This window comes from Lytechinus pictus, chromosome 10 (assembly GCF_037042905.1).
Source record: "Lytechinus pictus isolate F3 Inbred chromosome 10, Lp3.0, whole genome shotgun sequence".
Lineage (NCBI taxonomy): Eukaryota > Metazoa > Echinodermata > Echinoidea > Temnopleuroida > Toxopneustidae > Lytechinus > Lytechinus pictus.
The window spans coordinates 9,916,941-9,932,967 of record NC_087254.1 but is presented as its reverse complement, the minus strand read 5'-3'; the positions used below and the strand labels follow the sequence as shown (position 1 = coordinate 9,932,967).

Genomic DNA, 16,027 nt, shown 5'->3' with positions numbered 1-16,027 from the left:
CTTCCTCCTCTCTGCAATGAAACAAAACACAGACATCAATTCCAGGTTTGAATAATCAATTAGAAATACGATTATATGAATCAATAAGATGGCCGATCACACATGAGAAACACTGGATTTCATTAAGAGCAAAATTAATCTAATCCATGGATATCAAAAGAGACTAAATTATTGATAAAGCGTAAAAATAGGATATTTAAGAAGTTTGTAAAAAACCCTTCCCCAGACCTGCATGAAAAAAAAAAATGTTGTAGAAATTGTGTGAACAGCAAAATAAGAAGTGAAAAGCGCACTTATTATTGTAATAAGTTCGCCACCGCTAAGCGTGATATGAAAGCAACTTGGAAAATAGTCAACGATGTCTTGAACAACAGAGAAACAAAACAGAACAGTATAGGAGAAGTTGAAGTTAATGGGGATAATATTTCAGACAGACTCGATATAGCTACATGTAATGCCTTTAACAATTTTTTTGTACATGTTGGACAAACTGTCCGAGATAAACTCAATACTACGTGCACAGAAACTGAAAATAATACGCATATTGATATTTCACAGTGGTTAAAAGGAAATTATAGATCCTCTGTATTTATCAAACCTGTTGCTACTAATGATGTTATATCAATTATAGATAAGTTAGATCCAAATAAGAGTCCAGGCTACGACAATATTCATCCAAAAGTTCTTAAAAAATCAGGCTATGCAATTGTTAAACCTTTGTGCAATATTATCAATCTTGCCATTGAGAAGGGCGTCTTTCCTGACTCGTTAAAGATTGAAAAGGTGATACCTATTTTTAAGAAAGGAAACAGATTACTTTTAACTAATTATCGTCCAATATCTTTTTTTTCTTTTCCTCGTGTCAGAGGTATTTATTCATTCAATTGCCAAATCAACATGTATTTACATCCAGGGTCTTAGAGACAACATCCGAGATGTTGTCTAAAAGAATTTCATATTTAAACACATGCCATATAGAATAACTGTTATATGGTTTACCTTGGAAATAGTTAATCATACACATCAAATAGATTGCATATTGAGCATACACAAGGACTGTATTTATATCTGTTGCTTTTTCATGTGTGAAATCAAAACCAACTATTAATAATTTTTCGTTTAATATAATTTTTTCTTTAAACATTAAATTAATCAAATTCACAATACGTTTCCAGAAAAGCTTTACGCTTGGGCATTCTAAAACGACATGATAAAAAGATTCTGTTGTTTTACAGAAAATACATAAGTTGTCTGTTACAATTTTCCACCTCCACAAGTTGTATCTAAACGGTAAAATCCTGTGAAGAGTTTTGAAGTTGAGTTGCTTTATTTTATTATTTTTCAACGTCTTAAACTTAAATTTCAATGTGTCTTTCCAGTCAAAATCAACTGCAAGGTTCAATTTACCTTCCCAGAATGTTAAAGCAGCCGGTTCTCTTTTCTTAAATTCACACAATAAACTATAGAAATTGCGAGACTTCATTGATCGTAGTCTAATAAAATCAAGCGTTCTAATTTCGAATACGTCGCTTCCGTATTGTGAATTTGATTCATCGTTATCTGCATAACTTATGTCTAGAATTCTTTCGATCCAAATTTTTGGTATCGCATTTTTCAGTTTCGAATACATAAAGTCAATTAACAAAGAATTTAAGCCAAGCACTCGACAAATATGTTCTCTTGGCCGAAATCGTCCATTTTCTACAATGTCATTAATCGTTATAATGCCTTTTTCAAACCATCTTTTAAAAAATAAAGGTTTTCTATCATGTGTGATATTACTATTGTACCACAAAACTTGATTTTTAACATTTACAATATCTGGAAACTGAATATATTTAAGTTCACTCCAAGTTATGAGACAGTCTATATAAAAGTCGGGTACCTTTTGTTTTACGCACAACTTCAACATATCTTTACTGAAACAATTTGTTTTCAAAATTAATAAAATAGGACATATTTTTTCAATCCAATATCTAAACATAAACTTCCACGGTGCATCATTATCATTTTCAAAGAATCTACTCAACCATGATAAATGTAAGGATTGGAATTTAGATTTCAGATCTATCATTCGCAGTCCTCCCCTTATAATATCATTAATTAAGACTGCTCTCTTGACTTTTTCTCGTTTTGAATTCCATAAAAAATTATACATCAGTTTATTGAGATCAACAATTAGTTTCTGGGGGATGGGTAATACAGAGGCAACGTAAACAAATTGAGAAATTACTAATGATTTAAGAATCAAAACTTTACCATAGTAAGTTAAATTTCTCATTTTCCAAAAATTTAAAATTGATTTAACTTTTTGAAGTTTCATAAACCAGTTTAGTCGTTCAGACTCTTTTTTATCACTTGTTAGATATATTCCTAAGTACTTGACAGGTTCATCATTCCATTGAATACCTTCAATGAATGCATGTTGTTGTTGCATAGTGACAGCATTTGTTTTCATTACATTTAGGCTTGGCCCAGCAAAGAAACCAAAACGTTTTACTTCTCCAAGACATAAGTTGGCAGACTGAATGTTGTTTAAAAAGAGAACAGTGTCATCTGCAAGTTGAGATATCTTAAATTCTTTTGAAATACCAGTTACAGTAGATTCTACAGTGATACCACTGATATCAATATTCTGCTTTATTTTTAATGCCATAATTTCTACAACAAGAATAAACAATAGAGCCGACAGAGGGCAACCCTGTCTAATTCCTCTTTTTATTTCAAATTTTTTCGAAATCCAACCATTATTCATGACACTCCCTCCAACATTTGCATAGAGGACCTTAATCCATGTAATAAAAGATTCTTTGAATTTAAGTTTGTATAATATTTGAAATAAAAACTGATGGGTAACCGTATCGAAAGCTTTTCGAAAATCAAGAAAAAGAAAAATGCCTGGGTGATTATTATATTCACAATATTTAATAATATCTTTAACCAAACGTAGATTTTGCATAGCAGAGCGCTGTTTTAAATAACCTGATTGATCAAAAGAAATCAATTTATCTATAACACCTCTTAATCTTGTACACAATACTTTTGCTGCAATCTTATAGTCTGTGTTGAGCAATGATATAGGTCTCCAATTATCTAGACATTGTTTATCACCTTTCTTGTACAGCAAAGTTAATATAGCTAATTTCTGAGTTTCTGATAACTGTTTTTTAATAAAACCTTCATTAACACTATCTATTATAAGGGATTTAACATCGTCCCAAAAATATTTTAAAAATTCAACAGATAAACCGTCACTACCTGGTGACTTATTGTTTTTCATAGAAAATAAAGCATTACGACATTCTTCCTCAGTAAGTATACCTTCGCATGACAATGCTTCTTGTTCTGTTAACGTAGGTAATACAGTTGAATCTAAATAGTCATCAATATCAGACGATTCAACTTCATTGTTTGTTTTAGAGTACAAATGTTTATAATATTGAAATATTTCTCCAAGAACAGATTCCTGGTTTGTAATAACCCTTCCATTCTTTTTAATAGAATTAATTTCTTTTCTCTTTCCGTTTCTCTTTTCACTTTCAAAAAAATATTTGGTTGACTTTTCACCCTGCTCTATCCATTTTTGTCTGGATCTGATGAAAGCTCCTTTGCATTTATATGTTAACCATTGGTCTAGTTTAATTTTTGTTCGTTCTAATTCAGCTTTATTTTCATTAGATGAGTTTTCATCAGTCTTATAACTCATTGAATCGAATTCAGATTGCAATTGGTTGAAAGTTTCATTATTTTCTTTCTGTTTTTGTTTCGAATACTTGATAGTGTATTCTTTAATTTTTATTTTACACATATCCCATTTCATTTGAGGATTCATAATAACATTTTCCAATATAAATTTTTTAATCAAACTTTTCACATTTTTTGTATAATAATCGTCTTTTAATAACGAATTATTCATTTTCCATAAGCCACATCCTTTTCGAGGACTATTAGTTGTCAATTTTAAAGTAATTGCACAATGATCACAATTTGGAGCAGGTTTAATTTCAACCGTTTGCACACAGCAGCATAAAGAATCTATTAACAGCCAATAGTCAAGACGGGAAAATATGTTTAATGACAATTGACGCCAGGTGAATTGCTTTTTGTAAGGAAACATTTTCCTCCAAACATCAATCAGATGGAAATTTTTAATTAGTTTCTTAAACACCTTATTTTCTTTATAAGCATAAGACACACCTCGCGTATCTAGTTGGGCATTTTGAACGCAATTCCAATCTCCGCCTAGCACCAATGAATCATTGACTTGTAACACTTTTCGTAACCATTCTGTTAAATGACTATAAAAAAATTCTTTTTCATTATTTTTTGTTGGTGCGTAGACATTTACAACAAGATAAGAGTTTTTATCATCTTTCAATCTTATCGCAAGAACTCGACCATCAAGGTGCAAAAACTTTTCGATCTGTTCAAAGTAACCTTTACGCACAAAAATAGCCACACCTCTAGAGTGGTTTGTGCCATGATTGAAGAAACATTGGTAATGTAATTCTCGACTCACTATCGATTCCATTTCAAAGGTCAAAAAAGTTTCTTGTAACATTATTACATCTGTTTTCTGTTTAATTATCCACAACATAATTTTGCTTCGTTTCAGTTTATTTCTGATCCCTCTTACATTGAGGGATAAAAAAGACATATTCTGTTTTCGTTCACTCGTACCGAGGATTTTTTTTTTCCATGTCCGTGTTTGGTGATCTGAGTTTCAGTTTACTCACTTTGCTTTGGTCAATTTCTTTCTTTCCGATTTCCTCTTTTGAACTTTCTGCTGGGGTGTGCTTTTTTGTGGAGAAGCTATCCGTTCTTCCTGGGTATTCTGACCTGATGAGAGTGTGCTGGAGTCATCAGTGGCGTAGTCGGAGCTTGATGGCGATGTTGATTTTGGACGTAGAAATTGTGAAAGAATTGGTTGGCGAGTAATCTTCGGTCGAACAGTAGTTGCGTCATCGCTACGATGAGTCATCACCGCTGGTGTCCCGGGGATTTCCCGCTCATCCGTTTTGTTTTGTGTTGCGTGCTGTGTTGATGTGCTTACGTGTTGATGATTGCTTGAAGTGGTTGGTTGTGTTGAAAGGTGGTCGATGAGTGGTTGATCTCTTGTGTTGGTCTGAGCATCGTTTGATGTAGCTTCGTTGTTAGCATCGACGGTATGACAGCTAGTGCTCTTATGCCCAGGTTGTTTGCAAATTCTACACTTGATATCATTTGTGCAATGCGATGAGTGGTGGCCATTTTCTAGGCATTTTGAACATTTCTTTGTTTGCTCGGGCTGACCGGCGTGGAAAGCTCTGCCCCGAAATATATTTGCGACGTTCATCATTCTCGGCAGAGGTTGTGATGGTGGCTCTATATAACATACACGGTCTCCATTCAAACAGTTAATGAGTTGCCCATTTACTCGTAACTTCTGTCTGATCACTTGACTCTTAACGTTACATTTCAATTTTTCAAGGGATAATTTCACGAGGTCATCCCCGACAGATAAGGGAATATCCTTGATCGTTACCCTGGTTAACTCCTCATTATTTGTTTTTGTGAATGGGTTCGTATCGTACACTGGTAGACTTGTTTGCCTCATTTGCAGACCACTAGTGATGAGCTTAACCCTGTCTTCTTGCGTACCAAGGTAGATTCTCCATAACGATCCTATTCGTTGTATTCCTAAAATTGCTTCACTAGCAACAGACTTAGACAAGGCATGATAGAATTCCTCACCTGTAGGCATGTTGTTGTTAGCCGGGATGTCACGGGCTTGGATGAAGACGGGTTTCGGCCCATTGGGTACGTAAGCGTCCCGGCTGGGCGTAGCAGATTGGGCATACATTGCGTGTACTCTTCTGGCAAAAAAAATCGTCAAATATCTGTTGAATCGTTGAATGTTCCAAAAAAAGATCTCAACACAGTAGAGCAATAATTCCTTCAATGGTAATATAATCGTATTCTCATGAACTTCGGTAGTTTACTTTCTTCGTAAAAAGATAAGAAAACACGAGCTATCTTGGAAGTCTTCGGTTCGTCTTGACGTGACCTTTGACTAACAATCATATCGTCCAATATCAGTTTTATCAGTTTTTAGCAAAATATTTGAAATAAATAATTTACAATAATTTGATATCTTTTATTGATCAAAATGACATTTTATATCATCGGCAATATGGTTTTAGGCAAGGTTATAGTACTTTCCATGCACTTATTGATTTTACTGAAAAAATTGCTCAATCTTTTGAAAGGAAGAAATTTTTAACTGGTATATTTTTAGACCTTTCTAAGGCATTTGATTGTATTGACCACAGTATTTTAATTTAAAAATTGTATTTTTATGGTATAAGGGGTATTGCTTTAGAATTAATTACAGATTACCTAAATAATCGAAAACAGTTTGTAAATATTGATAATTAGGTGGTCTGTCATGAATATGACAGATCACCTTTTATATTCGTCAGAATTTTCTTTATTTTTATTGCCAAATCTTTGTCCCACTTTATCTCAAAATCGGGCATGTCAATTTTCTTGATTTTCATGTCATGTATGGACATCATTATGGACATGGGAAACAAAACTTTTCAAGGTTATCAAATTATGATGACGTCATCTAGGCGCCATTTTGTAAAATTAAATGATTGATCATATCATCGCAACTAATCATCAAAAATCATTCATATTTGCATCATATCAAGTTCAGGTGACAGGTCATCAGGACATGTCATCAGAGGTCATGCAAAGGTCACGACGCGCACGTACGCGCGCGTCAAAATTTTAAAATTCCCCAAATCGACCGTGGTCAAGTTTGGGTACGTTTCAGGTCATTTTGAGCATGTCAAGAATTTGCGCGCGCACAGGTATACATGCGCGTTCTTGCACCTACCATCGGCATGCATCTTCGAGTCACCATCTATTTTATGTCTGTCCATTGTCCATTATCTTCTGATTAATTTGATACCTCACTCAGCCTCTTCCAACCAATAATACGGGAATGCGCGTCCATTCAAATTTGCATTACTCGCGCGTGCAAACTCGCAAAATAAGTCATAAATGGGCAAAAATAAGCCTATATAAAATTCACTGTAGCTCTTCAGGGAGTCCGTTGACCCCCAATATTTCCTCACTCTTGGATATAGTAAATATCTCATTTGGAGATTTTGTAATTACGTCAAAATTAAGTTATTAGTGAAAATTACATATTTTGCAACATACGTCAACGTATTTGATTGTATCTTCGTTATTACTGGACAGTCTTCTCCCAAATTTTGATATGATGTAGTGAAGACATTTCACTACAAATAACGTGGAATAATTTTCACTTTTGACCACAGCATTAATGTGTAATGACTTGTTTAAGTTTTTTCAAATTTTTTCTGGACCTAATTTTTGAGAAATTTTTAAAGGACATTTTTTATTGATCAATTGTACGGTCTTGCTGAAAATTTCAAACCCCCTTGCTTTGCGGTTTTTTATGTAGGACATTTTTTGAAATTTTGCCTGAACTTTTCAAGGGGTAATTTTAACATTGTAAAACATCATTTATGCATTTTTTTAGGAAACACTGCTATATTGAGACGCTATTTTTTGTTTGTTTGTTTGTTTGTTTTATTTTTATTTCTGCGTTCACAATACATTATCATAAATATTTACATTGTTTGTAATATACAAAATAATTCATAATGCATACAATATAAACATAATACATAATTTGAAGGAAAAAAAATGGTGTGGGTATATACTTCACATTTTGATAATAAAAAAGGAACATTAACAAAATTTAATGAACGCAGGAGACCGCCATCGTGAGCGGTTAAGCTTGTAATTGATGGCGGCCTCATAAAAAGGGTTCGTGACTATGATTGGTATAATTACTGAACAAGTGGGTGCAATGCAGGTGCAGGTGCGGGTGCAGAAGATAGCTGTAGAATTTATATTTTTTATTTAATTCATAGTGGTAAATGAGGATTAATTTGAAGGTTGGGATGAATAAGATCGAATGATATTTCTTTTAACAGTTGATTTTAAAGAGTATAAAGTGGAACAAGATTTAATATTTTCTGCAAGATTATTCCAAATGTCTGGACCATGATGTCGAATTGATTTAGAGGTAATTAACAGTCTGGGGTTTGTGAGATGAAAGTTTCCAGATGTACGAGTTGGGTAGGTATGGACAGAACTATTGAACTTAAACATATCATCAAAAGACGAAGGGAGTAGGTTATTAATATACTTAAACATAATGATAGCTACTTGAAGAGTATACAAGTCGGCAACTTTTAGTGTTTTCTGTTTGAAAAATAATGGATCAGTGTGAGCCAAGTAATGAGATCCTGTACAAATGCTGTACTATTGGGTTGAAAAATTTCATTCCGGACTTTTTGCGGAAATTCCTGGATTTTTTAAAAGTAATTTTTACTAACTTTTACATGTACGTATAACAAATTTTCAGGTACCTTCTGTGAAATGAAAAATTTTGCAATTTCGTTAATTACACATTTTCCCGAAATTTTACGGGAAAATCGCTAGTATTTGAATCTTTTACCTTACGTTTTTCAGCAAAAATCATCAAGAAATAATTTTCAAGTAAATGCCGAAGTCTTACACAATTAATGTATGGATATTGAAAATTCTTGAAGGACAATATTATGTGAAATGTTTAGAAATTTGCAGAAATTTTGCAAACATTTACCAAAAAAATTCTACTTAATTCTTTTATCAAATACATCACTGATTTGTATTGAAGTGAATGCTGTGAAATTGTAGCATTGTAAAACTTCTCATTAAAGATTATTGAAATTTAGCAGAAATTTTGAATGAAAATATTAAAGATATTTTAGTTTTCAAAAAGTATCACCTATGAATTTTCAAATATTCTGTGAAATTCATACCCACTGATATTGTAAAAATTCTTGCTTGAAATCTTTTTTAAAAAATTGCTGACAGTACAAAGAATTTTTCAAAAGATTTTGCATAAAAAACATTTAAGTACTGTCGACTAAAAATTAGCTGCTGTGAAAATGAAGGCGCCTTTCATTGCGCAATTTTGGAAAACCAATTTTGGTAAAATCGTCTAAAAATTTTGAGGAGTTTTTAAGGCGTTTTACGTGCTCCAAACTTCATTTCGTATTTACCGTTTTGCATTATCACCACCATCATTATAATCATCCGCGATTGTCATCACCATATTAATAATCACATTAAGCAATGGTCAAAATTTATTCCTATGATGTCTATGATCAAGATTATCAATCATATCTAAGTGATTCATTCCATACAACATTAGCCGACACTGAATGAAAAATCATGACAGACCACCTAATTCGTCCGCATGACGAATTAAAATCTAGTTTTAATTCTTCTTCTTTAGACATATTACTTGGTGTTCCTCAAGGATCAGTACTAGGACCCTTATTGTTTCTTTTATATGTAAATGACTTGCCAAACGTTAGCAATATTTTATCTTTTATCTTATTTGCTGACGATACAAGCCTTTTTCTTGCCAGTAATGACCCTTCAAACGTAGGATTTTTAATCAACTCTGAACTAAGTAAAGTGCATTCCTGGTTTCTTGCCAATAAATTATTGATAAATCTTGAAAAAACTAATTATATAATTTTGAAAACAAAAAACAGGAAAATTAACGAAGACTTGATTAAATAGCATATCAATAACAAAGAAATAAATAAGGTAACTTCATTAAAATTTCTTGGTGTTAAGATTGATAATAACCTTATGTGGAAAGATCATATTAATGAAATATCATATAAAATGTCATGTGCTGTTGGTGTTATGAGTAGACTAAAGTTCACATTGCCACCTTTTATTCTCACTAATTTATATAATACAATGATCTTGCCTTATACATGTATAACCTATTGCAATATAATATGGGGAAGCACCGCATCTTATTTATTACAAAAAATGCAATAAGAATAATCACCAATTCAACATTTCTTGCCCATACAGACCCATTGTTTCGGAAGCTTACAATTTTGAATATATATGATTTACATCGCTATTTTGTTGTTTGTTTTATGTATTCTTATTCTAAAAGGACTTTACCTGATATTTTTAATGATTTTTTCACCCTTAAAGTGATTGTTTAACATTGATTTGACTTTTTAAAAATCTGAGCTAGAAGGTCACACTTGTCACCTGTGTCTGTGATATGTTACAAAAATGAAGCCTAGAAAAAATTGCGTTCAAAATTAGTTATTAAGTGCTTCAAAAATTTAAATACAAAGTGACCGGAAACACCACCTTAATTTCATCCCATACACTTATGTGTACTAAATAGGAGTCTATTAGACGCCTATTTACAAAATCGGGGTTTGCATTGTAGTTTTAGCTTTTCATTCTCAATAATGGTTGTTTTCAGGGTTTATTAATTCTAATACATGCACTTGTACACATGTTTCATCTTGGTTTAAGAATTTTTTAAATCAGCTGCTCACAAAGTTAAACAATACCTTTAATAGTAGTATAAATATGTATTCAACAAGAAATATCAATAACTTTTATCTGCCAAATTATACATATAATTTTTCTAGAACTGTTATTGGATACAAAGGACCTGTCATCTGGAATGATTTGCCATCTGAAATTAAAACTTGCCCCTCACTAATTACTTTTAAAAGTAAATATAAATCATATCTTGCCAATTCACCATCAGTTTTTAAGTAAAATGGAGTCTTGTGGGGTTTTTTTCTTTGTTTTTTTTTTAATGTTTTTCTGTTGTTTGTTTATGTTGATGTTATAACTGTTTAATCACCATTAATTTGTTTTATTTTAACCAATGCGCGGAACCAAGGGGGATAGGCCTCGATAGGTCTTTGGCCTTTGCCAATCCCCTACATCCACTGCATGTTGGTGCTACTCTTTCTATTTGTAATTATATTGAGTTGTTTATGTATTGATTGTTTCTTATTGTTCATATAATATTGTATGTTGTATATTGTATATTTTTTAATGGATGTCAATAAAGTGAATTAAATTGAAAAAAATAATTGATTCAATTACAATAGGTCAGGCTTTGGTTTGTCAATCTTTACCAAGATCCGTTTTAAAGAATGAAAACTCTGATTAAATCTGCTTAACTGTCCGTTTGTTAAGATCATTCTCAATAAATTATGGAAAGTAAGAATTTGTAATATTCTAAGACATAGTTCTCCTTTTCTATTTCTCCTATTGAGCTTTTAAGACACAATCTTTCTCTCTTGGTCCAATGCAATATTCTAGATGTTCGGTAACAAGATATAACCTTAAACAACCATTTCTAGTCAAAGATAATTATAAAGAAGTCCTCATATTTTAGTATTTGTTTCTATTCTCTACTTTACTAGATTTTTTAATCCAGTTACTGGTGATGATATATCACCTTGGCATAAGATAAGATAAGAAACGATTTCTTTCTAATGATTTATATATATATATATATTGAAATATAATTCTGTTTTTCTACTTCTCTTTTTTAGTGTTAAGAAAGAGTCTTGCTCTCTTTGAGCAAAGCAATGACCTGGCTCTCTCTAATGTGACATCACCTTACCTAAAGATGGTGTAGATACTATTGAAGGCAAGAGCAGCTCCGAGTCTCTTGAATGCACTGGGGTGCGAGGCCATGGAGTAGAGACGCTTCAGGAGTGACTTGGTGTTGAATGCATTCTTTTCTTGTTGCTGTAAAAATGAACAATAATGTGCAAGAATCGATACACTCCATCCATTGTGGGAGTGCCGCGGCCAAGTGGTCTAAGGCGCCTGGCTATACATGGAGAGTCTGGGGTTCGATCCCCGGCCACGGCACCTTTGCCCGTGAGCAAGGCTTTTAATAGACAATGCTCTTTCATCCCGCATTCAAATAAATAAAAATGCTATGCGCATTATAGGTAAATCGGTGTGCACTTGTAAAAAAAAAATGAATCAATGGATGGACAGTATATTTCCTTCCTCCTACTAAAGGAAGGAAATCTGTTGTGAGAATTCCTATTATGATTTTGCCACTACTGTAACTTCTGAAGAAACCTTCTTACTGGCTGCTAAGCCCTGTTACCATGGTAGTAGTTACAATGGCAAAATTACCATAGATATACATGTCACTCTATATGAAATGGGCCCCAGCCAGACCAAATACATCTGTTTGGTGTGACTGTCTGTTTGATGGACCATTCTAAGAACTCACGAATGCAGCAGGTGAGGTGAAGAAGTCTGTCACATCAAAGACTTGCATCCAAAATGACAAAATAACTTTGTCTATGGAACTGAACTTTACCTTTCTACTCGTCTGTTTGATGGACCATTCTAAGAACTCACGAATGCAGCAGGTGAGGTGAAGGAGACTGTCACATCTAAGACTTGCATCCAAAATGACAAAATAACTTTGTCTGCGGAACTGAACTTTACCTTTCTACTCGTCTGTTTGATGGACCATTCTAAGAACTCACGAATGCAGCAGGTGAGGTGAAGGAGACTGTCACATCTAAGACTTGCATCCAAAATGACAAAATAACTTTGTCTGCGGAACTGAACTTCACCTTTTTACTTGTCTGCTTGATGGACCACCGCAAGAATTCACTGATACAGCGAGCGCAGAAGTCTCTCAGTGCTGTGTCTGTAGGATGTACTATACCGGCAAGGATGGCATTCAGCAACGTGGTGGTCTCTTCGCTCTCATACTTCTTGTTCCCTGAAAGATTGAATGGACAAAAAACTTGTACGAGTTGCATAAGATTCAAATCACACTCAATTTGATATGGATCTAAAATTCCTATTTCTTAATTATATGAATTAACATCAATCCCAACTTGACACTGATATGAAAAATACAAGTCCCTGGAAATCAAGTCCCAGTTTTTTGTGATACAGAAAATGGTAAAAAAATCACAGAATTAAGGAAAAAAACATAATTTCACAGAAAATATAATTTTTAAGCCCAAAATTTTTTAATGATGATGAAATATACAGTAAAAATCATTGAAATAAAAAGTAAATCCAATAAAACAAAACTATGCATACTTGGGTTAAACATCTGCACATAAAGTCTGTTTAGAGTCTGAAGCGAGTGTGCACCACACTTTATCAGTATGGAAACATGTTTTTCTAAGATTTTCTTAGAATTGCCTTATCATATATTTTGTATATGTCACCAAAGTATAAAGGAGAACAAACTTTTATGTTTAAAACACTGAAGTCAGGGTTCCCAGCTTTCCAAGAAAACAAAATTCCCTGATGAAGTTTAAAAATTCCCTGATAATTACTTAAACCCATTCCCAGTTTTACATGTTTTTTTAAGTTGTTGCAGTGAATTACACGTATTTTTAGTATAAAAACAATGTAAAACTAATTAGTACCACTATAACCAGTCATTCAATGGATGTTGTTTTGATATGCAACAAAATATAACAGAGTCTGACTGACTACCGTGCTTTCGACTATTGGGCTGATCAAAATTCCCTGATTTTTCCCTCATTTGATGCATTTTTCCCTGATATGAGGTATTTTTTTATAAAATTCCCTGATTTTTTCCCGACTGGAAAAAAGTAAAATAATTTCCCTGATGGGCTGGGAACCCTGGAAGTACATGGACTTGGCAATTTAGAAAACGGAAAACTGTCCACCTTGTCAAGAACAAGAATAAGTCAGCAATATAACTTGATTTGACAACTGTTGGAACAAATAAGGAAACTGCATGTAATAATCAACGAATGACGAATAAATGAAGGTTGGGCTGTAAGTAAGTCCTACCTGAGAACCAGTGGATGAGTTGCATGGCAAGGGGTTCAAAGAGCTGCCTGGCGACCAGTTCCACATCACAAGCGAGCTGAAGTACTGCAGGAAGGACCTTCTTGTACAGTTGATCCATTGGGCTCTGGAATCGAAGAAAGAACCGATGCAATATTGGCATCAACATCCTCTCAAATTATACCCCTAATCAATGCAATTAGCATCATGATTGTCAAGATGGACTCTTAAGCTTTATACTTCAAGTCTCAACAACTAAACCAAGTAAAAGTGTCTTTGAATGTAACTATGTTAGAAACATGTCTGTAAGACCAGGGCCCTGTCTTACAAAGAGTTGCGATTGATCCGATCAACCACAACTATGGACGACCAGCAACGTCATCATCTAAAAAGCATGTTTGTTCAACATATTTTCTAGAAATGATGTCCATTTAAAATTCATAATTTTCTTGAAAATTCAGTGTGCTTATCTTTGTTTACAAAGGACATTGTGCAAATTTCCTAGGGAAAAAATTATGGCATTGATGGATTTCCATATACTTGAGGTTGATTGGATCAATCGTAGCTCTTTGTAAGACTAGGCCCAGGGGTAGTACACTGTGATAACACCAAACGGAACATTGAGACAAGACTTCATTTATAATTTTAAAGACAGAAAAAATTTATGAAAATAAGCATTGGAGAGCACATTTTTTTCCTTCTAATTGAAAAAAGTAGGTGGGTTTTACTAAATGGCATTTTCCCTTTCTTTTTTTTTGGCCTCATTATGATGTCTTACCTTAGCTTCCCTTTGGTCAGGCTGTTGAGATCCTTTACCCAGCATGAAAAGAACCAAGGTATGTAGGGTCTCGCATGCTGCCACCTTGGTCTGACGGTCACTGGAGGTCAAAGCCAGGTCAACGATCCTTGGCAAAAAGGCGTCTGAACGTAAGACACAAAAAAGTTGGTTACCCTTAAATCAATATGGCGGAATGTACTGTATCAGCTAAAATGTTTTGAGCAAAAATAACCTTGTAACTGCTGAAGGTTTCCATGGCGAGGAGGAATGGTGTCGTAGGGTTCACGGTACACGATGGATCTTTCGTGGGCACTTGATGGTCCTGAAAAGGACCACCCCAAACTCGACGTTTCGACAAGTGTGTTCTTGTTGTCTTCAGGAGAATCTACAGAAGATACATGGTGGACCACCCCAAACTCGACGTTTCGGCAAGTGTGTTCTTGTCGACCTCAGGAGAATCTTCAGAAGATACATGGTGGACCACCAAAACTCGACGTTTCGGCAAATGTGTTCTTGTCATCTTCAGGAGAATCTTCAGAAGATACATGGTGGACCACCCCAAACTCGACGTTTCGGCAAGTGTGTTCTTGTCGACCTCAGGAGAATCTTCAGAAGATACATGGTGGACCACCCCAAACTCGACGTTTCGGCAAGTGTGTTCTTGTCGACCTCAGGAGAATCTTCAGAAGATACATGGTGGACCACCAAAACTCGACGTTTCGGCAAATGTGTTCTTGTCATCTTCAGGAGAATCTTCAGAAGATACATGGTGTACAGTAAAACCTACAACACCAAGATTACCTTGTCAGAGTCTTCAATCAGTCGCTATGAAGCTTTGTGTCACAGAATCCAGGGCCCTGGAACATATATGTAAGGCTCAGCATTGTGGCACAGTGGATTAGTCTCCAAGATTGAAACAGAGGGTTGTGGGTTCAAATCCAGCTATGGCTACATTTCCTTCAGCAAGAAATTTATCCACTTTGTGCTGCACTCAACCCAGGTGAGGTGAATGGGTATCTGGCAGGGATTTATTTCTTGAAATGCCGAGCGCTGGAAAGGCTGCTTGAACTACAGCCGGAGTAATAATATCCAAGTCCTTTGGAAGCGCATAGAGACGTTATTTATAATGTGTTATGCGCTATACAAGAACTGTCTATTATTATTATCATTATTAGCGAGGGATCATGCGACTGATTTGTACATTTGATTGCATTGAGTACAGTTCATTATCAATCATAAAAAACATCTCTGTGATCAGTCACTAAGGTATATGTAATGGGGCCCAGATATTTGAATGTAGAATGCTTACCTAGCTGAATCTCGGGTTTCATATCCACGAATGGAACGGGAAAGTTGAGTCTCGGCTGCGAGTCCCACGCCAGGGCTACCTTGGCAAGCTCCTGGGCCGATGTCTCCAGGAGACCCACGTTCACACTACCTCCCAAGGAGCCAAGGAGACGGAGGATCTGGAGCTGGACACTCCTCAAAGGGGAGTCTTGACTCTGTGAAGATATA

At 34.5% G+C, this 16,027-nt stretch overlaps 1 protein-coding gene across 1 annotated transcript in view; it reads right to left on the bottom strand.

The window, feature by feature from the left end:
* Positions 1-11,541: 11,541 nt before the first annotated feature.
* The window catches only part of LOC129270124 (DNA-dependent protein kinase catalytic subunit-like), a 30,590-nt gene continuing 26,104 nt past the window's right edge, over positions 11,542-16,027 (bottom strand). The window contains exons 20-24 of the mRNA XM_064105984.1: positions 15,822-16,014; positions 14,513-14,655; positions 13,738-13,861; positions 12,528-12,679; positions 11,542-11,673 (exon numbers count right to left, since the gene is read on the bottom strand). Coding sequence (XP_063962054.1) covers positions 11,542-11,673; positions 12,528-12,679; positions 13,738-13,861; positions 14,513-14,655; positions 15,822-16,014 — 744 coding nt within the window. The remainder of the gene's footprint in view (positions 11,674-12,527; positions 12,680-13,737; positions 13,862-14,512; positions 14,656-15,821; positions 16,015-16,027) is intronic.